Genomic DNA, 22,181 nt, shown 5'->3' on the forward strand with positions numbered 1-22,181 from the left:
GGTCTTGAAGGAGAATGAGAGATTTCTTGGAGGCCTTGCTTCATGAAGGTAATCGTTTAAGCCTAGCTTGTTTCTTACTTAGTTGTTATGTTGTTTTTCCTAGTTAGCTTAGTTGATGGTTTTGAAATTCTAGTTATGTTATTGATTTAATCTTGGGTTAACATTTCATTCTTGTTGTACGTATTTTTTTATGCATGGAGATGTTGTTTTGGGTGAGGAAGTGTTAGACGACCTTTTGTAGCCTTAAAACTATCTTAGGATTGCTTAGGATAACATTAGATCAGATGAGGTTCTACTTGAACTCTCTGGTCAAACGCTAGGCCTCGAGCACGAACGCTCACCCAAAAACACTTCAGGGGAACGCCATTTCGGCTAGTTGTTCATTAGCCATTGTTTTCTTGTTCTAGGTTCATGATGGCTTGAACTTAGGACTAATATTAGGCTTTCCACAGATTTGGAGAACCCGAACCCTTTGAAGGAATTTTCGGAGGAATTGTACGACCCGGAATAGTACAAACTCACTTGATACTAGCCGTTACTTTTCCACAATGCACGTCTATTTTTGTGTACCAAAACATGCATATTTACAATTCTCATGAAATACATTTTTGTTATGTCATTGTAATACTCCCGACAAAACACCTGTTTTTAAAGATTAAAGATTTCTTACTAAAACGGTTTATGTTTCCATAAAACAAGGCTTTAAACCGAAAGACCTAAACCATTTTCAAATAGCCCAACTCGTTGAGACTTTAGGAAGCGAAAACCCAAAACCACCCTCATTGGCCAAACGCGTGCTAGGGGACCACTGAGCATACGCTCTTAGCCTAGGTGCGAGCACGCGCTATGGGACCACATGAGCGCTCGTTGACCGGTCTTCAAAACATTGGGCAATACCCAAATGTACGTCTGAACCTTTCTACCCATTGTGTAATAGTACCCAAACACTCGCCCAACAGTACCTGAGCACTCGCTGACATTTCTAAAGAGCAATTTTAACTCATTCTCCACATTTTCAGACCAAAGCACACCCCATGCCCCTATATAAGCCGTGGTCTTCGACTTCAGCCCCTTCTTGCACCAAGAAACCCTAACCCTAGAGTAAGGAGTGATTTTGAGAGAGAAGAAGGAAGCCTTGGTGAAGTTTTGCTATCATGAAGGTAATTTCTAGTCTATTTCTTATTCTTCATTTTGCAATTATTACTTCCTTAGTGTTACACATTTTTAAGAATGCCTTGGCAAACTCTTGCACCCATTTTCTTAGAAAACCAAGAATGATTTTGAAAAGCTTTCAACCTGCCCTTGTCTTCTTTAAAGTTTGCATATTTCGTATTTGAATGTGTCTATTTAGAGTATAGGGAGAGATGTACTAACTTATAGATTGAGATAGAAGCCTAAAACATAGTTTGGAGTTTCTATCAGAGAGTCGTAACTCTCTGGCCGAATGCTCGCACTTGAGAGCGCGCGCTCACCCAGAGAGCAAGGCAATTGCCCTTAGCCCAAATATGTGATATTATGGTTTTTAGTAGCCCTTTTCGTTAAATGGAACCTTGCAGAGTTCTCTAGTGCTGCTTATAATAATGGGTAATATTTCGTTATAGCAGAGATTCATGATGTCGAAAGACTCGAGTGAGTGCACGAGGTAAGTATACACTTATGAACACTTTCCGTACGATATGTCAGTTGACCGAGCACACATTCTGTGGGTTCTCCAGTGGATCTAACCCACCCGTTTTGTGACCCATGTGTCATATTATTATTATATATTAATTTTTTTTTTTTTAAAAAAAAGAAGTGACCATCGAGGGTCACCTTGGTGACCCGCAGCAGGTCACTTGGTGACCCCCATTCAAAAAGTGACCCACCGTTGGGTCACAAATCGGAGGGTCACTTGTGACCCATGGGTCTCCTTGGTGACCTGTCGTGGGCCACCAAGGTGACCCACGATGGGTCACATTTTTTTTGTTTTTAATAAATATAATAATGATAATAATAATTTTTTATTTATAAATAAGGGTAAATTTGAAATTTTCAAAAATTTAAGGGGTATAAAGGTCTTTTTACCCCTTCTACTGTTTGATTTAACTCCAATCTCTAACGGGAGGGGGGTAATTAGAAAAAAATCAAAAGATCGATACACCAAAATGAAAGGTTTTAAACATTAAAAGGTGTTTGCAAAAGGTACGTCATTTCAGGGGGTTAAAATGAAGTTATCCTATTACTTTATTAGTTCTCTTTGGATTTTACCCTATGTTTAACATGTCGAGGAGTAATTATTCCTCTCCATTTTGAGGGGAATATGTATTTCTGTTTGTAGGATAATAGTTATTCCTAGGAATGGTGAGCAACTATACAAAATAATAATTATTCTATAGTAATAGTAATTCCATTTCAAAGGTCTATTTCGTGTACCAAATGCGCCCTAAGATTTTCTACAAATAGTGCCAACTAAAGAATAATTTGATTGCACACCAAACTTCGAATTGAGAGAACTTGCAAAAGAAAAAAAAAGAAAGAGTCAAGCACAAAGGACATTATCGAGTGTGCTAGCGAGAAATTACTCTGATACTTAAGTTAGTGTTCAACAGAGGAAAGTACGAAATTCAGAGAGTAGTGTTTTAGGCTAGTATTGTGTAGTGTTTATAGAGTGTTTCTCGCATTGTTGTGGTTATGGGGTTTAGGAATAATCAAATTGATTCCATGTTCACTAATTTGTTAGAAGAACATTCTATCGCGCCATAAGAACATTGAGGTGTTGGGGTTTCCATGTGGCACAACCGCAATCCTTTGTGGGCAGAGTCTCTTAAAGACCAATAGTATCGTTTCCTTGGGCCAAGCTTGGTTTGCTCGTATAATGAATTCAAGTAGATTCTTATTGGGCTTACCTTATGCAATGAGCCCGTTGTTTTAGGGAATTATATTTGGGCACACAAATTTAGAGCATCCATATTGAGCTCTTCAAAAGTGATGTTTGGTCAAATCTTCTTTGAAATTTACAAAAACTTTCATTTATCAAGCTCTGTACTCTATATTTGATGAAACAATTATTTCTCCCTATCTTATTTTCAATAGGTGGAATATTTAATTTAAATAAGGAGATGAATTGACGGAGTCAAAGTTCGAACTCGAGATCTCGGACTCTGATACCAAATTAAATAATCATTTATTCCAAAAACTTAAGGAAAGATAAATTTAACAATTCAATAAAGGGTTAAATACTAAAAACCCATAGGGTTTGAATTCTTTATTTTTTGCTCCCTAGGTTTTTATTTTTATCATAAGAGGTACCTGCGATTTTCATAAAGACGAAAATGGTACCTCCGTTAAAATTTCATCCAAAACTTAACGGAATGCCACATCAGCACCAATCACATTGTGCCACGTGTCATATAATTACTTTTTTTATTTTTTTTTTAAAATTAAAAAATTATATATATATATTTTAAAAAAAAATTAAAATTTTTGGTGGTGGTCATAGCCACCCCCTTGGCCATTTGGGGGGTGGCTGGCCACCCCCTTTGGCCATGGGGTGGTCGGGCCACCCCCATCTGGCCAGTTTGGGGGTGGAGAGCCACCCCCATGGCCGGATGGGGTTGGCCAAGCCACCCCAAGGAGATTTTGGAGGTGGCCGAAACCACCCCAGTGGGTTTAGGGATGGTTTCGGCCACCCCCTGGACATTGTTAGGCATCCTTTGGGTTCAATTGATCAAAATCCTATCAATTTGAACATAAATGAAGAGACCCACATGGCCAATTCTGGGAATGAAAGTGATTTGCATGATTATCAGGCAAGAAATCGTGAGACGGCTGAAAACAAGGGATGAAGGTGAGTTAGCAGAGGTAGATGGTGAAAGAACATCAAAAGAGGGTGGTAGGGATCATGATTTTTGTCCTGGAGATTCTGAAGGGAGCTCGATTAATCAAATTGGGGATGCTGAAAAGTCACAATTTTTGGATAATGTAGCCAAGCAAGATGGTAGACACTCTTGCATGCACAAACTTATGGGTAGCCATTCTTCAAAGGATGCCTAACAATGTCCAGCGGGTGGCCGAAACCACCCCAAAACCCATTGGGGGTGGTTTCAGCCACCCCCAAAATCTCCTTCGGGGTGGTAAAAGTAATTATTTGACATGTGGCACAATGTGATTGGTGATAACGTAGCGTTTCATTAAGTTTTAGACAAAATTTTAGAGGAATAATACAGCCCAAACTTGGAGCCAACTTTTTTCTTATTTTTTAATTTAAAAAATAAAAAAAATTAAAAATTAAAAAATTTTTTGAAGCAATAATTTTTACGTTGGTCATTCTTTTATTTGGCCCCAAAATTTTAATTTTTTTTTGAAAAAATATAATATTTTTAATTTTAAAAAAAAATTTGAAAAGTAATTATATGACACGCGGGAACTAGTGATTGGTGCTAACATGACATTTCGTTAAGTTTTGAACGGAATTTTAACGGAGGTACCATTTCCGTCTTTATGAAAACTACAGATACCTCCTGTGATAAAAATGAAAACCCAAGGGGCAAAAAATAAAGAGTTCAAACCCGAAGGGAGTTTTTAGTATTTAACCCTAAAAGTTATTGCTTCATAAACTTTTTTTATTTTGTTATTTTGTTATTTTTTAAATTAAAAAAATAAGGTAAAAGTTGGCCCCAAGTTTAGCAAAATAGTTGGGCTTTCAGCATTTTTTGAAATTTTAACGAAATTGCCATTTCTTTTTTTTATGAAAACCGCATGTACCTCATGTGATATAAATTAAAACCTAAGGGATAAAAAATAAAGAGTTCAAACCTTAAGGGGTTTTTAGTATTTAACCCTTTACTAAATACTCTATCAATTTTTCCCCTATCTCTCTCTCATCTCCCCCCTCATTGGTGCCACCCATGGGCTTCTTGGTTTTCACTGCAGCTGTGTGTGTTCACTTTCAGTGGGGGGTTTTGGCACCTTGAGTACTCCTAGTTTTCTAAAAGGGTAACCATTTAACCATTGAAGATCCTCATTCTGTTAGACTTAGCCTGTAAAAGAAGAGGAGGGCAAGTGGGCAACTGTTTCCTATTAATTTATAAGTTAATTGCTTGTCTTAATTCCTCATCAACTGAAATTATTAATCAATAAAGAATTATGTTTTTTTGTTTATTGTATATAAAAATATTTAAAGAATTTAATTAGTGATTTTCTTAAAAATTGGCTAGTTTTATAGCAAAAGTATAATTTTTTTTGAGGAAACTTCACTTTAGCCCCTTGAACTTTCACGTTATTTGATAAACCCCTCCAAACTTTCAAATCTCTCACTTTGAATCTTTGAACTTTCAATTTCTATCACTTTGGACCCCTCTGTTGGTTTTCAATGTTAAACTCAAACGGAATGAATTTTTATGCCCATTATACCCTCACCCGGAAACTACACCGTTTTGGGCATTAAAATTATTATTATTATTTTTTAAAGAAAAGAAAAAGAAAAGGCAAAATATTAAAAAAAAAAATTATAAAAGAAAAATTTGGGCCAAAATGGGGTGGTCTAGCCCCATGGCCGGTTTGGGGGTGGTTCGACCACCCCCCATGGCCAAGGGGGTGGTCCGACCAGCCCCAAAAGCCCAAAACCCTTTTTTTTTTTTTTTTAACTTTTTTTGCCCTTTGGGGGTGGCTGGACCACCCCCTTGGCCATGGTGGTGGTTCGACCACCCCTAGACTGGCCATGGGGGTAACTCCAGCCACCACCTTGGCCAAAAATGAGGTGGTTGGACCACCCCATTTTTGGCCAAGGACCCCGATTTTTTATTTTTTATTTTAATACTTTGCCTTTTTGTTTTAATTTTTAATTTTTCTTTTTTTAAATAGATGCCCAAAATTGTGTCGTTTTGGGCTGGGGTGGGTGTTGTAGTTTTGGGTGTTTTTCAGAATTTTAAGTGGACTAGGTGAGGGTATAATGGACATAAAAAGTCAAACCGTTTGAGTTTAACGTTTAAAACTAACAGAGGGGTTCAAAGTGATAGAATTGAAAGTTCAAGTCCAAAGTGAGAAATTTAAAAATTTGAAGAGGTTTATCTAATCGGCTGAAAATTCAAAGGATTATTCTGAAGTTTCCCCAATTCAAAGAGTGAGCCATATTTTTATGTAAAATGGCTTCTCAAAACTCACTTTTATCTAGTTTAGCTAAGCCATTTTTAAATGTCTCTACATCCGATTAGCTATATTTCTATCTATTTTATTAAAATATTATTAAAAGCAATAAAAGTTTTGGAAAAAAAAGAGAACATGTGAGAGAAAAAATGGGAAAAGTTTTGAAAAAAAAAAGAACATGCAGAGAAAAAGTAAGAAAAGATTGAAAAAAAGAGAAAATAGGTGAGAGAAACAATGAAAAATAAAATAGTTCCCTTGAAAAGTGCTGCTACATTTAGCTTTTTTTTTAGCTTTTCTAATCAAATATCTATTTTACATTTTCTTTTAACTAATCTAATGTAGAAGGTTTTTTAAACATTTAAAAAACTATTTTAGATAAAAGTAACATTTAGCTCTTTCATTGAGAATGCTCTCATCAGTGCTCCAAGTTTCCAACAAATTAAAAGAGGAACAAATGGGGATGGGGTTGGCCCAAACACTGTTCATCACCATTTCCCAAAAAAATCAGCATCAAAACATTCTAATTTTTTCACTTTTAATATCAAATCATTCACTTTTTATTATTATTCAAATAAAAAAATCACTACAAAACAAAACTTTTTCACTTTTCCATACCACTTTGTCATTTTTTTTATACCAAATATTCTTACTTTTTTTCACATCAATTTACATCAACTACAGCGTTTAGGTCATCCCATTTGCCAAACACCCCCCAATTGTTTCTCATTTAAATGGCCTTCCGGCCACACAAAACAAGCCAACGTCTCCGACTTTTAAACTCACTACGTGGCGCCTTATACACCACCGGTCCCACCTTCTCCCTACCTACCCTGCTCTATCATACGCGTTCGCGGACAGCGCACATTAGCACCCCTTCCCCTACTTTAATCCCACCTGTCTACCGTCCTTATCCAACCCCCTTGGCGCATGTTAGCTATTGCCCCTCCATTTCCCCCTCACCATTTAAAAGGCGCCAAACCGCTCAAACTCACTCGAGCTCTCTCTCTCTCTCCATCTCAGGGTCCAAACCCGTCAATGGCGTCCGGGTCGGGCTCGCTCATGTGGTTCCGGAAGGGTCTGAGGATCCACGACAATCCGGCGCTCGAGGACGCCGCCAAGGGCACCAGATTTCTCTACCCCGTGTTCGTGATAGATCCGCACTACATGGAGCCCGATCCGAACTCGTTCTCTCCCGGGTCGCCTCGGGCGGGCCTGAACCGGATCCGGTTCCTGCTCGAGAGCCTTGTTGATCTCGACTTGAGCCTCAAGAAGCTGGGCTCCAGGTTGTTGGTGCTCAAGGGCGAGCCCAGCGAGGTTCTGATCCGTTGCTTGAAGGAGGTATCCTTCTCTCTCTCTCTCTTCTCAATACCTGGTTATGAATAGTCACTGAAATTGCCTAACATTTTTGCAGTGGGATGTCACGAAGCTTTGCTTTGAATATGACACAGAGCCATACTATCAAGCTTTAGATGTTAAAGTGAAGGTAAGCATTCTTATTTACAAGTCAATTTGGTGAGATTTTTGGTGCGAGTCTCCATCAGACATTTCATGTGTTTGTTCTGGCAGACCTATGCATCTAATGCTGGAATTGAGGTTTTCTCTCCTGTGAGTCATACGCTCTTCAATCCCGCTGATATTATACACAAGGTAAGTTGAAGCTCTTCAATCCCTTCCGTTTTGTTTGTATTTGCTCAGGAAAAAAAAAGTTGAAGCTTTGGAATTGAATTTTATTTGCATTGCATTACCCGCTGCTGAATCCGATGACTAATGTGTGGAAAAGAATGGGGGAAGGCCACCTTTGACCTATCAGTCATTTGTGAGGCTTGCTGGGCAACCGTCGTGGGCGTCGTCCCCACTTTCGATTACAGTTTCTTCACTTCCGCATGTTGGGGATGTTGGAAGTTGTGAGATCTCGGAGGTTCCAACAATCGAAGAACTTGGCTATGGAGAGAGTCCACAGGTTTGGAGCAAATAACATGCTTTGATACATAGCCTTTTTCTAGAATACTTTGTGAGAAAATGCTTTATGCAGGATGGCTTTTCTCCTTTCAGAGGTGGTGAATCAGAAGCCTTGAAGAGGTTGAGAAAATCCATTGCTGACAAGGTGTGGTGTATCACTTATGGTGAATTTTGGCTTAAGAAAACAAATCCCGCTTTCCTTCTGAGTATTTATTTTTAAATATTTGTTGAGATGATAGAAACTTATATTTGGCCGAGGTTGAGCGGGGTTGTACGCTTGATGCCCTAGGTCAATCAGGCTTGTACGCTTGATAGCCCTAGGTCAAGCGGGGATGTACACTTGATACTCTAGGTCGTCAAGTGGGCTTGTACGCCCAACATGCCTAGGTCGAATGGGGATTATATGTACGGCACTAGTCCTAAGATAAGGACGGGTTTGGTTAAAGGAATTATTGGATATAGTTTTCAGTTATATGTGTATATAGTTTAGGATTTGGGTAAAGACTGATTATTTTGAGACCCAAACCAAACTTTTGTGGAGTTTTGATTAGGTTTGGGCTTAGTTGGCTGTGGCGCACTTTGGTTATGTACAAAGTTTGAATATGTTAATGAACAGTGTAATGTAGTAGTGGTTTGTATATGTTTAACCGATAATGTGTATAAGTTGTGAATGGATGTAGTTATGATTCAGTTAGTGCTCTGGAATTATTTTTACAGTTTTTAGTTCAGTTAAGTTAAAAAAAAAGAAGTATACAATATTTTCCTCAGTGTTGTTATGAGGAATAGTAGTAATGCCATTTGGATAATGTAAAATAAAGCTTTTATCTAGACGGAGTTACAGTATCAGCCATGATGAAATTTTCACTGAAACAATATATCTTGTACCTCAAAAATTAACTGATGAAAGTACAATTTGTGATATCTGAACCATATCCGCTTGGCTGAACCATTTACCTCAGTTGACATTATTGTCCTATCAGATCCTTTATTGCCTTTGGAGTTCAAATTAGTGTTATTGTGCTAATTATTTCATGAACTTCAGTTCTCCAATTAAGAACCTCAATTTGAATTTTGGCTTACTTCTTGGCAATTTTAACTTTTGGTTTTTTAGGTGGTAATTTAATTTTGTCTGAATTGGTAGTTCATCTGGCTGAAGGTAGCATGGAGTTTGTGTATGAGCAACAAGCTTTTTACTCAGTTTGTGTGGATCCACTGGATGTGTTTTGCTCTTTTAATTAAGTTCTTATGCCTACCCAAAAGAAAATAAAATTTTGCTGTGTTACATAGTTTTGGTTAGTTATATACTCCCTCTGATGACTGGATTAAGTAAATCTGTTCTGTTGCTATTAAGGATGTGCAAAGTCCCATTTGGCTTTTCAATATAGTTGACCTAGGTCATGTCAGAATTATTAATCTCAAACATTTGTTCCTCTTTTTTAACCGAGTAGCATGTCTTTGTGGCATTCGTCACTCTTTCTTTCAATTGTGTTGTAGGTGTGGGTGGCAACCTTTGAGAAGCCTAAGGGTAATCCGTCTGCATTTCTAAAGCCAGCAACAACTGTTCTATCACCTTACTTAAAAGTGAGTTATGAACAGGAAGAGCTATACTGTTTACCATTTTCTGTTATTGCTGGTTGAATTTAATTTGCAAACCTTGAGGAATTTTAGAGAAACTTACCATTGAACCCTTGGTTTGTTCTATATTTTCATTCCATTTTTAATCTTCTTGGCAGTTTGGATGTCTCTCTTGCAGGTACTTCTACCAATGCCTTCAAGATATTTATAGAAATGTCAAAAGGCATACATCACCTCCAGTTTCTCTTGTTGGACAGGTCATTCTACATCTAGCAGTTATGGTTTTTGGTATTCCTAATCTAGATTCAGCAAACTGAAATTTACTCTTGACCTTTGTAGTTGTTATGGCGAGATTTTTTCTACACTATGGCTTTAGGCACTCCTAATTTTGATCAGATGAGGGGTAACAGAATATGCAAGCAGGTAACTATCAGCAATGGGTTGTTATAAGAGTGCTTCAGACATCATGTTCAATCTCTTTCAACTTCCATTTTCCTTTGTAGATTATCTTGGTCATTTGTTTTTTTGGAAATTGTTTTAGGTATTTAACTGTGTTTGGTGCAACTGAAAAATGTTAGTTAAAAGAAGAGTTTCTCATAATTAATGGAAAATCATAACCAAAGAGGCGGTAAATAGATGATGTTTTGTTGATGCTAAGTCATTTACCGGACCTAGATTGTGCCCTCTCCCAACCTCTCTCCTCCTCCAACTCTTCTACTCTTCTACACCACAACCACTACCACCTCCATTGTGACGTCTCATATCACCTGGGTATAGAGATGAGGATGTGCTTAAATGTATACTACACCCTTAATGACAATAACGCGTTTTAAAGCCGTGATGGTTATGATCCTATCAGAACTCCGCAGTTAAGCGTGTTTTTGCTAGAGTAGTATCAGGATGGGTGACCTCCTGGAAAATCTGGTTCGAGGGAGCCAAAAGCGGATAATATTGTGTGTCATTGAGGTGGAGTGTTACAAAATGGTATCAGAGTATTATCCAGCCTGAGATGGTGGGAGTGTGCACAAGCCTATAAGGGTCGCTAGTGGACATACGTTGTGATGCCAAAAGTGGGCTATATTATAATGGTGTCAGTTAAGACACAATAAAATGTATAAGGGCCAAAAGTTAAGGGCCGAGAATGAAGAAATTCCCTGAGGATTGCCCACGGTGACACTGGTGCCCAAGAAGAGTGTTTGTGGCGTCTCACATCGCCTGGGTATGGAACATGTTATGGTATTTATTCTATGAACAGATTGAATTTAAAAATTATATAGTAACTTGGGTAAGTTATGGTTCAAGTATGATTTACTTTTAATTTGGGTCGCTCAATTTGAAGATAGGTGATAATTTATGGGTTTTAATTTCGAGGACGAAATTCCTTCAAGGAGGGAAGATTGTAGCGTTCCAGATTTTTAAAGTTTTATTTTAGAGATATTTATTTGATGATATATTATTCATATTAGGTAATGACATTTATTTTGAGGTGGAGATATTTATTGATGATATTAGGTAATAATATTTATTCTTGAGGAATTTATTAGATCTTATGAATATTATTGGAATGAATATTGATTTGAGGTTATTATATCATGATGTTGATTTTATATGAGAGATTATATCTTGATTATTTTATTGGGAGATTTAAGAGATATGATAATTGATGATTGATTGATATAATTTGGAGTATGATTGTAATAATTGGTAATTGATTTTATGAGTGAGGAATTTGTGAAATTCATATTATTAAGGGAAATTAGGTGAAAATAGTATTGGAGATTTTATTAGATTTGTTTTTAATAAATTGGAGTGAAACCTAACTTTCACGCATACTTTTCCCCAATTTTCTCACTTGCTCCCACTCTTTCTTTCTTATTCCTTTTTATTCTTCTTTTCTATTATTTTCTTTCTTTTCTCCCTCAGCCTACAGCAGTGCCCCTTCCACTTTTCTTCTTTCTCTTTTAGTCCTTCCTTTTTCCTATTTAAATGCCTCACTTATACAGAAGAGAGGAGAGAAAGCAAGAGTGAGATGGGAAAATTAAGACAGAGAGCTGAAGAGGAAGAAAGAAAGTTTAGGCGAGAGAGAGAGAGAGAAAGTTGGTGAAGGGATACTTATGGGTAAGGACCAACTGCAGAAGAACAGGTTTCAAGTAATTACCTTTGATGGTCCATTCATGTAATCCACTGTAAGTATTCTTACTTATTGAGTATGATATTGAAATCCAATAATACGGATTCTTGTGGTTTTATAACTTGTCTAGCATTTTGATATATATGATTCAACAATGATTTATATTGTCGGAAATCAATTGACTCACTACTTCACAGTTTTTGTAGTGCTTGCAGGAATGAAAAATCAAGGTAATTATGCAGTTGTGATTAGAGATTCATATTGAGATGTATAGAGATTCCAAGTTGGTTAAGTTTTGTCTAGAGTTTAGACTGTCGGATAGATTTGTATAAATGCCTTGTACGACATAGCTTTGGGTATTTTTGTATGAAGAAAAGTATTTTAACGATATTGTTTTGTATTCATAATTATAGTTTTTCTGCTATATGAGATTTTTTCAACGTAAGATTTGAATTTATTTACAAGATAAAAGAAGAGAAATATCGGGATGTTACAAATGGTATCAGAGCCAGGTTATTGTGACATCTCAGGCAATGTGGGACGTCACAATCATCCCCTCTCAAGACCCAGCGTCCCTGCTGGCAACCCTCATGGGACTAACTCATTCTTGGTGTCCGTCCCAGCGAGTGCCCGCTGGCGATCTTCATGGGCTTGTGCACGCTCCCCCTCATCTCAGGCTGGACAATGACTCTGATACCATTTGTAACATCTCTACTTCAAGAAGTATGATATTGTCCGCTTTGGGCCAAGCCCGCATGGTTTTATTATTGGGTTTACCCCCAAAAGGCTTCATACCATTTAGAGAGAGTATATTCCATATAAACACATAATCTTTTCCATGTCCAGGCAATGTGGGATGTTACATCCATCCCCCTCTTCCGCGTTGCCTCTACCACTGTTTCTGCTCCTATCCCTTAATGTTCTCACAACCTCTTCAACCACAATTACCATTGCCTGCCTATTTTTTTGTGTGTGGTTTTGCTGTTTTATAGAGATTTTCAGTGTGATTAAACGCTAGAAAATTATTTTGAAGATATCAATCAAATAATACAAATATACATTTTCCCTGAGAATATTTTGATTCGAAACATATTTGTTAGGAAAATGTTTTATGTTTAAACAACTGAGCCTAATCCGCAATGGTGGACAAGCTGTAATTGTAACTTAATGTAAATTTGTAATATATGCCTTCCTAATTTTTACATCAAAATAGATGGCTTTATACATGTAGAAAGGATCAAAATTGATTTTAATGACAGTTCTTATTTTTCTTTATCAATTGCATTGCTATACTACGAATGAAATTCTTTTCAAAATTGGAGTTTCACGTCGGCATATGCCTGAGAGTAACTTGGAATACAGGATAAACTATTGTCTATTTCTGGTTATGTTTGCCAAGAATTTGGGTACATTCAGTAATATGGCTCCCTTATAAAAACATCCATCCTACTCATGTTTGGATTGAAAACATTACTTGTACAACTTTATATTTTTCTTCCTCTTATTCTTGTGAACCAGCTTCTATTGCATTACATTCTCCCATTGTTTTTGAGAAAGTTGCAAGTCTAAGTCAGCCAATTTCTTTCGGGCTCCAAAGAGAATTATCAGTCAGATACGACAAATATATCATATATATTTAGTCATGATTAGTCTATCTAGTTATGGCATTTTTTGTATTATAGCTGTAGTATCTTGTAATTAATAGGTAGATTTTAGTTGCCTTATTTGTATTCCTAGATTGCTATAATCATTGGGATACAGCTTGGTAATTTGCTATGCAATTTCTATATAATACGAGGAACCCTCACATTGAGAGGTATTCAATACAATTGACATGGTATCAGAGCCAAAATGATCTAAATTAGGGTTGTGATTCAAGTTTTTTGAATTGGGTCGGGACTGAGCTATTGGTCTCTTTGGCTGTCAGTAACTTCAGGGGAAGTTGTCGATAATTCTGTTGTGGGTAGGGAATTTATTCTTACCGGAATTTATTCTTAGTGGCTGTCGGCAGACTCTGTGGAGGTTGTCGGTAGGTCTTGTGGCTGCTATTCCTTGCCAGGGCAGTCTTGTAGTGGCTGTCGGTGATTTCTGGAGGAGTTGGGGCTGTTGGCGTGGAGGCTTTGGGGCTGCCGGTGATTTCTGGAGGACTTGGGGCTGTCGGCATGGAGGCTTTGGGGCTGCTGGCGACTTCTGTAGGACTTGGGTTGCTGTTTTGGCGATTTCTGGAGGACTTGGGTTGCTGTTTGGCAATTTCTGGAGGACTTGGGTTGCTGTTTGGTGCAGTGAGAGGACTTGGGTTGCTGTTCGGCTATTTCTGGACGAGTTGGGGCTGTTGGTGTGGAGGCTTTGGGGCTCCCGGTGATTTCTGTAGGACTTGGGTTGCTGGGTGGGTTGTTGATTGCTGATTGCTGTTTGACTTGCGTGGACTTGGGCTTGCTAGGCGTGGGCTTGCGGATCAACAAGCTTGGTTACTGTTTGGTGGACTTGGGCTTGCTGTCCAACAGATCTGGTGGGCCTGTTACTTATTTATCAAATTTTATAATTTATAATTTTTTATTTCATCATGTCTTCTAGCGAGACTTTTGGGGTCCGTTTTACTGGAAAATATTATTTTGCTTGGGAATTCTAGTTTCACTTGTTTGTTACGGAAAAAGAGTTGTGGGGCCATATTGACGGTAGTGATCCAGCTCCTATGGAGACTAAGGAGTTGGCTAAATGGAAGGTCAAGGATGCACGTGTGATGTCTTGGATCTTAGGGTCTGTTGATCCTCTTGTTGTGCCCAATCTAAGGCCCTATAAGACTGCGAAGACCATGTGGGAGTATTTGCTGAAGGTTTATCATTAGGACAATACCACACGCCGTTTTCAGTTGGAATATGAAATTGCTAGTTACACTCAAGGCAATCTCTCCATTACGGAGTATTTTTCTGGTTTTCAGAATTTGTGGGGAGAATTTTTTGATATGGTTTATGCGAAGTACCTGCTGCATCTCTCTTTGCTATTTAGGTTGTTCATGAGCAGAGTAAGAGAGATCAATTCCTCATGAAATTGCGCTCTGAATTTGAGGTTACTTGCTCAAATTTAATGAACCGGGATCCTTCTTCATCTTTGGATGTTTGTTTTGGAGAATTACTTCGCGAGGAGCAGCGTCTTCTCACACAGGCTACGTTCCAACAAGATTCCAACCCAAATCTAGTAGCCTTTGCAGCCTATGGGAAAGGGAAGGGTAAGGGTAAGGATATGCGCAAGGTCCAGTGCTTGAGCTGCAAGGAGTATGGATGGTCATATTGCCGCCAACTGTGCAAAGAAATCTTGCAACTACTGTAAGAAATAGGGCCACTTTATGAAGAATGTCCCATTTGGCGTCAGAATCGTCAAGCTACTACCTATCAGGCTGCAGTGAACATCTCTTTTGCTCCAGTGATGTCCTCAGCTTCTTTTGCTGCTAGATGAGCTGTTCTTACTCCTGAAATGGTCCAGCAGATGATTATGTCAGCCTTTTCCGCCTTAGGGCTCTAAGGTAATAGTACTATTTCGTTTGAGTCTTGGCTTATTGATTATGCTGCATCCAATTATATGACCAGATCGTCTGATACTCTTTACAAAGGAACAAAGAGGAGTCATATTGGCTTTGGACAAAGGAGAAGCGAAGCAAAGTATACTTGAATTTTTCAAACCATGCCCGGGGAGCCTGTTTTAAGCCATAGAGAGACCGCTTTAACTTACACACAGCGGCAGATGGAGAAGAAAACAAACCCGGAGGAGGAGTTGGTAGACGTCGAGTATACACAATTTCATGTTTGAACTGTTCAGGTAGAGGAGGCAATTCATCAAAACAAGGTAGAGTTCTAATCTTAGGCAATGACTTAACATGTGTAGAAAATAAACATTGATTCCCAAAAGCTAATATAGTGGATGAGTAGCATAAGGGGCTGTATTAGCTCAAGCTTTTCTTCAGTTTACACCAAACTTTATGTGCGCACGCGCTCACACATGTGCGGGCATAGTCCATACATGTCCAAACATATATACATAAGTACAAAATACATATGTAAAATCTAATTGGAAAAGTACTACCTAGTGTATCCATCTTTCAATTTGTTGCCTTGTTAATTCCACATTAAAGTATCGTGTGTAATTTTTTTTTTTTTTTTTGGTCTTTCGTTCTGCTGGAGCTCTGGTCCTCAAGCCAGGGTTTTTTTGAAAAACAAAAGAATTGATGTTTCCTAAGATTTATGTAGATGACGTATTGGTGCAGATACCTTGGAATGACAATGATGAACTGCTGGTGGCTTGGAGGGATGCTAGGACAGGATACCCTTGGATTGATGCTATCATGGTTCAGGTCAGGTCTGTGGTATCCTTCTTTGGGATACAGATATTGATACCAATCTAAGTGCTGCTTTGCTGCTCCAACCCAAGCATATTCTTTCTTTACACTTCATCTTCATATTTTGGCAGTGTGTTTGAAATCCATACATGTTTACTATTGTAGCTCTGCAAGTGGGGTTGGATGCATCATCTAGCACGCCACTCTGTTGCATGTTTTTTAACTCGTGGCGATCTGGTACATGACTTTGTTACTCTTAGAAAATCATTTTATCTATATTATTTTTCTTTCCTTGACATTAATTATTTTTTTCTGATAGTTTGTTCATTGGGAAAAAGGGCGTGATGTTTTTGAAAGGCTTCTGATTGATTCGGATTGGGCAATCAACAATGGAAACTGGCTGTGGCTTTCATGTTCATCATTCTTTTACCAGGTATGAGGCTTTAGCAGGACCATCGTATCTGGGACTTTCCATGACTTCATGTGAATGTTTTCATGTGATTTATATTATGTGCTATAATCAGATGGTTCAAAATTATGTGATTCCCTTTAAGGCCAGTGTAGTACATGGCTTAGTTTTTTATTTCATTGCTAATTTGCACAAGTAGGTTACTGCAAGATATCTGAGTGCTCAAATTTTGGAATTACCATTTTGAACTTATTGCTTCATAAGGCAATTGAATTGACTAGCACCTAGCTGAAGGCTTTTTCACATATGATAATTTCAATGCTGACCAGTATAACCGTATCTACTCACCAATCTCATTTGGAAAGAAGTATGACCCAAATGGTGATTATATCAGGCATTTTCTTCCCGTATTGAAAGGTATGTTCAGGTTCCTCTCACTTTCGTTATGGTCTTTTGGCAGGCTATATTCTCTTATTTAACCTTTTCAATCAAATGTCAATGATCAGATATGCCAAAGGAGTACATTTATGAGCCGTGGACAGCTCCTCTAAGTGTTCAGACTAAAGCAAAGTGCATAATTGGAAGAGATTATCCAAAGCCGGGTCAGTTTTGTCACTTAAGTTGTTTACACTACGTTTCGATCAGTTCTCAAAAGTAGGTCAAATCTTCTTCTGTGATGAATAATTGCTGATGGGATGACAAATACATAGTTATTTGCTTTAGGAACCTGCATATGAAATCAAGGCCCGTTTGTTTTGGCGTAAACTATTTTCTGTTGAAAATTGTTTTACGCTAAAACCATTTTCCCAAACAAGTGGTTATTTTCTGATGTTTGTTTACAACCTTGATACAGAAAACTACAAAATATTTCTTATACTTCCCATACAATCATTTTAACCTATAAGTAACAATTTTCATTCACAATATAAAATAAATAAAAAGTCAACCTAAAAATCATCTTTAATTTTAAAAAATACATATATTAACTAATGATGACTAATAATTAAAAAAAAAAAAAAAAATCATAAATGCATAAACCTATAAATCATATACTTTCAAGTTGGGAGAGTAATAAATAACATCCAACACATTTAAAATACCATAAAAAAATTTATATTCAACTTTAACCATAAATATTACAATCAAGTTTTGCCAAAATAACAATCCATTCTACCGTGTATATTACAATCCAAATTCCACCAAAATACTACCATCCAAGTTCAACCATAAATGTTACAATCTAACAAGTTCAACCAAAATACTACCATACAGGGAGCAATCTCCACCATATTTCAAAAGCAATAGCATACATTAGTTTGTGTTCTACTACGTATTTGTAATACCCAAATTCTAATCTCCATAGTTGTTGAAAGTCATCCAACCAAATCTTTTGAAGTTCATGCCTGTTGCAATTACACATTTGCTTCAATCCTTCCAGCTTTGTTTTATTTGACTTCTTCTCACTACAGTTGTTGCCAATTTCTAAGAATTCGAGTCAGCATCAGTCTTTCTATCAAAAGAATTTCCCCTCCCCATTTTCCTTGGTGAAAGCACTTCAGTTCCCTGTGAAGCAACAGAAATCCCATCAGTCAAACACATCAAAAACTGAAATGTTGTTGCATGGTACTAAGAAAACACTATCAATCAAACCTTGTTTGAACATAACCTTCCATTCTACCGTACATATTACAATCCAAGTTCTGGTAAAATACTACTATCCAAGTTCAACCAAAATACTACCATGCTTAGAGCAATCTCTACCATAGTTCCAAAGTAATAGCATACAGTAGTTAGTGTGTCCTCTTATGGGGAGTTTGGTCTTTTTTGTTGTGGCTGGTTTTCTGTGGAATAAAATAACTTATATTAAGACTTTGTCAATCATTGTCTTCCTTGTTGCAATGCTTGATTTTAGTCATTCCAAAAGAAATGAAGAAAAGAATAATGAGCAGGGGAGCTCTGTGGTTTATATGGTAGTTCATAGCTCTATTTTCACTTTCTTCCACAAGGACAATGATCAGCAGTCATACGAAGTGAACACCCCCGCCCCCTCCTCCCATTGCCCCCACGCTATTTACTATTTATTGAGAGAGAAACTTTTAATTTCTTATAAATCCTACTGTCAAAAGAATTTCTATATCATTATGATTGGTTCATTCATTCTTTTTGCCTTTTCAAGTCACCAACTGGTTGCATCCAGGACCTAGTTAGTACTTGCCGGAAAGAGAAAGATCTATTCTCGTATGTATCTAGGGGTGAAAAGGCGGTTGTGGTTAGCGATTAGTGGCTAAAACCCTAACCGCAACCACCTTGGCGGTTAACCGTATCCGACTAACCACTTTTTTTGGGCCAGTTTTGAAAACTAAAATTTTTCATTTTTGCTTGCCCCAGCTACTAGCTTGTGCATGCTCAAACTCGGAAAATTTTTTAATTCTTGGCTTGCAAGTTGCCCCAGCTAGCCTACTATTACGCCTCAATCAAGACAACAAGAGCGCCTGGTTTCAAACAGGAAGGGTATGCTTCCTTTTATAGAGGAGCAAAAGGAAGGCTTTTGGTATTCTAAGTGATGTGGGACTTACTCCAAGGGCTTTTTGTTGTTTCATAGTGGAGGGCAATAAGGGCATAATTGGCCAAGGACCAGTGAATGGTGGAGCTAGAAATCACGTGGGGAGGGCTTTATGTATTCTAATCCTTTTATATAAAAGCAAGGCTGGGGGTTTTTCACAAATCTCAACTTAGTGATAATCATTGTTCCAATTTAACAGTTATTACCTTCAAAAAATGTAGATAAATATGGTAACTGCTAAGTGATAACCAGCAAAATTTCAAACTATTGAATTTCGAAACATGAAATGGGTTTAATTTTGTATATATATATATATTTAAAAAAGCGGTTAGCGGTTAGTGCGGTTAGCGGTTATAAAAGCGGTTCTAGATTTTTACCCCTAATAACTGAGCTTAAAGTTTTCACTTCTTTTCTCTAAGAAATACTTTTGTAAATTCTGTGTAAACTAATACTTGAGGGTGAAAAATGAAGGCTTCTGTGACGTCCCACGTTACCTGAGTGTAAAAAAGATGATGTGTTTATATAGATTATGCTCTCTCTAAATGGTATGAGGTGGAGTGTTACAATCATGATCATCATGGTTTTAAAACGCGTTGTTGTCATGAAAGGTGTAAATATACATATAAACATATACCCATCTCCATACCCAAGCAATATGGGATGTTACAACTTCTATCAATGAAGAATATGGAGAGGAGACCCGGCATCAGAAATTTTAATTTTCTTATTAAACTAAACTGATTTTGTGGATTAAGTACTTTCTTTGCTTACTTTCTCCTAATTCTGTTTTAGTGGTTCCTCATGATTCTGAGAGCAAAGAGTGCCGGAGGAAGATGGCTGAAGCATACACATTGAACCAAAAACTGAAAGGCGTGGTGAGTGAAGAAGACCTGAAAAACTTAAGGAGAAAATTGGAGGAACATCCAGAGCAGGAAGGTAAAAGTAAAAGGACAAGACAAAAGCCGGTTGGCTGAGTGCAAAATTGCGGCTATTTTAGCTGTTTTGGGCATAGTAAATCAAATGTGATTTTTTCTGGGGATAGTCTTTTTAAGCTTTTTCTTCTAACTTGCATTTATTTAGATGTTCTTCAGAACTGCTCTGTAAGTACGTAGTGACTGCCTCCCTTGACTGCTTCCAATTGTTACTTCCAGTCATCTATAAAATTTCTTGCTTTTGCAGCTTCACGCCTTGACCTATTCTTCTTGGATCGGGATCTATGTTAATTACTTATTTGAAATGGTAACAATTTGAGCAAATAATATAAGAGACCATTACTTATTAGAATTGTTAACAATTTGAACAGATAATATAAAAGACCACGAATGGAACCTCCTATGACAATTTCTTGTCCGAATTGGGCAGGTTATTGTGGTAAATTTTTATCACTTCTTGTTTGTTTCCATAAATTAATTCATCATGTGTAGTACACTTGCTTGCCATTTTTGGTACACCTGTACTGTTGTACGTAGATGTCATGATGTACTATCTCTTCCCCCTCTCCATTCTCTTGTACTCACATGTACTGCCCTTGCAACTGTCGGTTCACTATAAGATAAAAGAGTTTCTGACCATTGGAGGATCATCGCCTCCAATTCAATCATTCTATTTGGTCACAAGTGCTCAATCCTCTTGCATTCTTCCTTCCCTTCCAAAGCTGTATAAAAATGTCTTATCATGTTTGTGGATTAAGATGTCTGCAATTCTTCAAATCTTGGCCGCCCATTTATAATGGAGGGCTAAAATTTGAACACGTCATCAATCATTGTGAAAATTTTACCACACCATCAATTCTTGTGAAAACCCTGGAACAACGTTTAAAAAAAACTCTTAATACCATTTGAGCCCATCATCAACCCCATGCTCACTGCTGTTCATCGTCGACCCTCTCCGCCGCATCTTTCTCTGTCACCGGCTACCATCAACCAATATACTTCACAAAAAACCCAAAAATCCTAATCTTTTTCACCCACTAGCAGATCTCACGCCACGCCACGACACGACAAGTATGGTCCTCCCACAAGATCCACATTCCACTCGCTCCATCGGCTTTCCCAGCGAAAAACGCGTCGTCGACCGAGAAGCCGTACAAGTTTATGATCTACGGTCACACTCAATCCCTTAACCTAACTAACTAACGTGCTAGTTAAGAGATTAAGGTGAAAGGATTTGGTGTGGATCTGGGTTTTGTGTTAAGCATATGGGTTAGTGGTAGCCAGTGACGGAGAGATGCGGCAGAGAGGGGCGTCGACGAGCGATGGTGAGCATGGAGTTGATGATGGGCTCAAAGGGCTTTAAGGATTTTTTTCTTAAAATATTGTTTTAGGGTTTTTAAAAAGCATCGATGTTGTGGCAAAAAATTCATAATTGCTGATGACGTGTTAAATCTTCCATTATATTACAGGCGACTCTGGTCTCATATGTTTTTTTTTTCACATGTCCACATAAGAAAAAATGAAGGAAGAGTGATATCTGTTTCATCACGTGGTTCACAGTCGATTGAGCTACCCTTTGAGAACCATTGTTTCTTCTTTTAGCAGTGCATAAAAGTATGATTTTAAATTAAATCATAATAAATTGTTTGGAATTGTATTTTTAAAAAATTGAGATTTGAAAATTTTGTAAATCTAGGTTTTTTTTTAAAGCGCACAATTTTAAAAGCTAAACTATAATTTTAAAAGGCAAATTACAATTTCTAAACCTTTAATTGCATTTTTAAAATTCATGTTTTTAAATCGTAATTTTTAAATCGTAATTCTAAACGGATCTTAAATGTTAGTCTTCTAATTTTTTATACGAAGAGGGAAGTTAAAATTAAATTAATGAATTATGATTTATTTACTTAATTGATATATATATATATATAATCTTATATTTATATTTTAATTAAATCATAACCTAACAGTCAATATTATATAAGCGATGACAATTTTTAACTCAATTAGCGAACTTGATATAAGTTCAATATAAAATTAGCGAGTTACAATTAATAAATAAACTATTTAATTCAATTAATCGAACTAAAATTATCCTATATAATTTTATTTTCCGGCTCAACTGCATTGGCATAACTTTAGCCCATTGAGGATTAGAA

At 37.3% G+C, this 22,181-nt stretch overlaps 1 protein-coding gene across 3 annotated transcripts; it reads left to right on the top strand.

Moving 5' to 3' along the window:
* The first annotated feature begins 7,069 nt into the window (after positions 1-7,069).
* UVR3 (DNA photolyase family protein) lies at positions 7,070-20,274 on the top strand. 3 transcript variants are annotated; one of them, XM_059601794.2, is made up of 14 exons: positions 7,091-7,461; positions 7,535-7,606; positions 7,690-7,770; positions 7,904-8,083; positions 8,156-8,227; positions 9,577-9,663; positions 9,816-9,914; positions 9,997-10,080; positions 16,030-16,138; positions 16,284-16,355; positions 16,457-16,551; positions 16,857-16,944; positions 17,034-17,129; positions 19,883-20,274. In XM_059601794.2, exons 1-14 carry the CDS (start codon positions 7,159-7,161, stop codon positions 20,062-20,064), a joined length of 1,620 nt encoding a protein of 539 aa, XP_059457777.2. In that variant the 5' UTR covers positions 7,091-7,158; the 3' UTR covers positions 20,065-20,274. The 3 variants fall into 3 exon arrangements, with proteins under 3 accessions (XP_059457780.2, XP_059457777.2, XP_059457779.2); XM_059601796.2 differs by having other exon boundaries at positions 7,101-7,461; positions 16,047-16,133; positions 16,438-16,551; XM_059601797.2 differs by lacking the exons at positions 16,857-16,944; positions 17,034-17,129; positions 19,883-20,274 and adding an exon at positions 16,727-16,850 and having other exon boundaries at positions 7,070-7,461.
* Positions 20,275-22,181: the final 1,907 nt, after the last annotated feature.

This window comes from Corylus avellana, chromosome 6, assembly GCF_965113065.1.
Source record: "Corylus avellana chromosome 6, dhCorAvel1.hap1.2, whole genome shotgun sequence".
Lineage (NCBI taxonomy): Eukaryota > Viridiplantae > Streptophyta > Magnoliopsida > Fagales > Betulaceae > Corylus > Corylus avellana.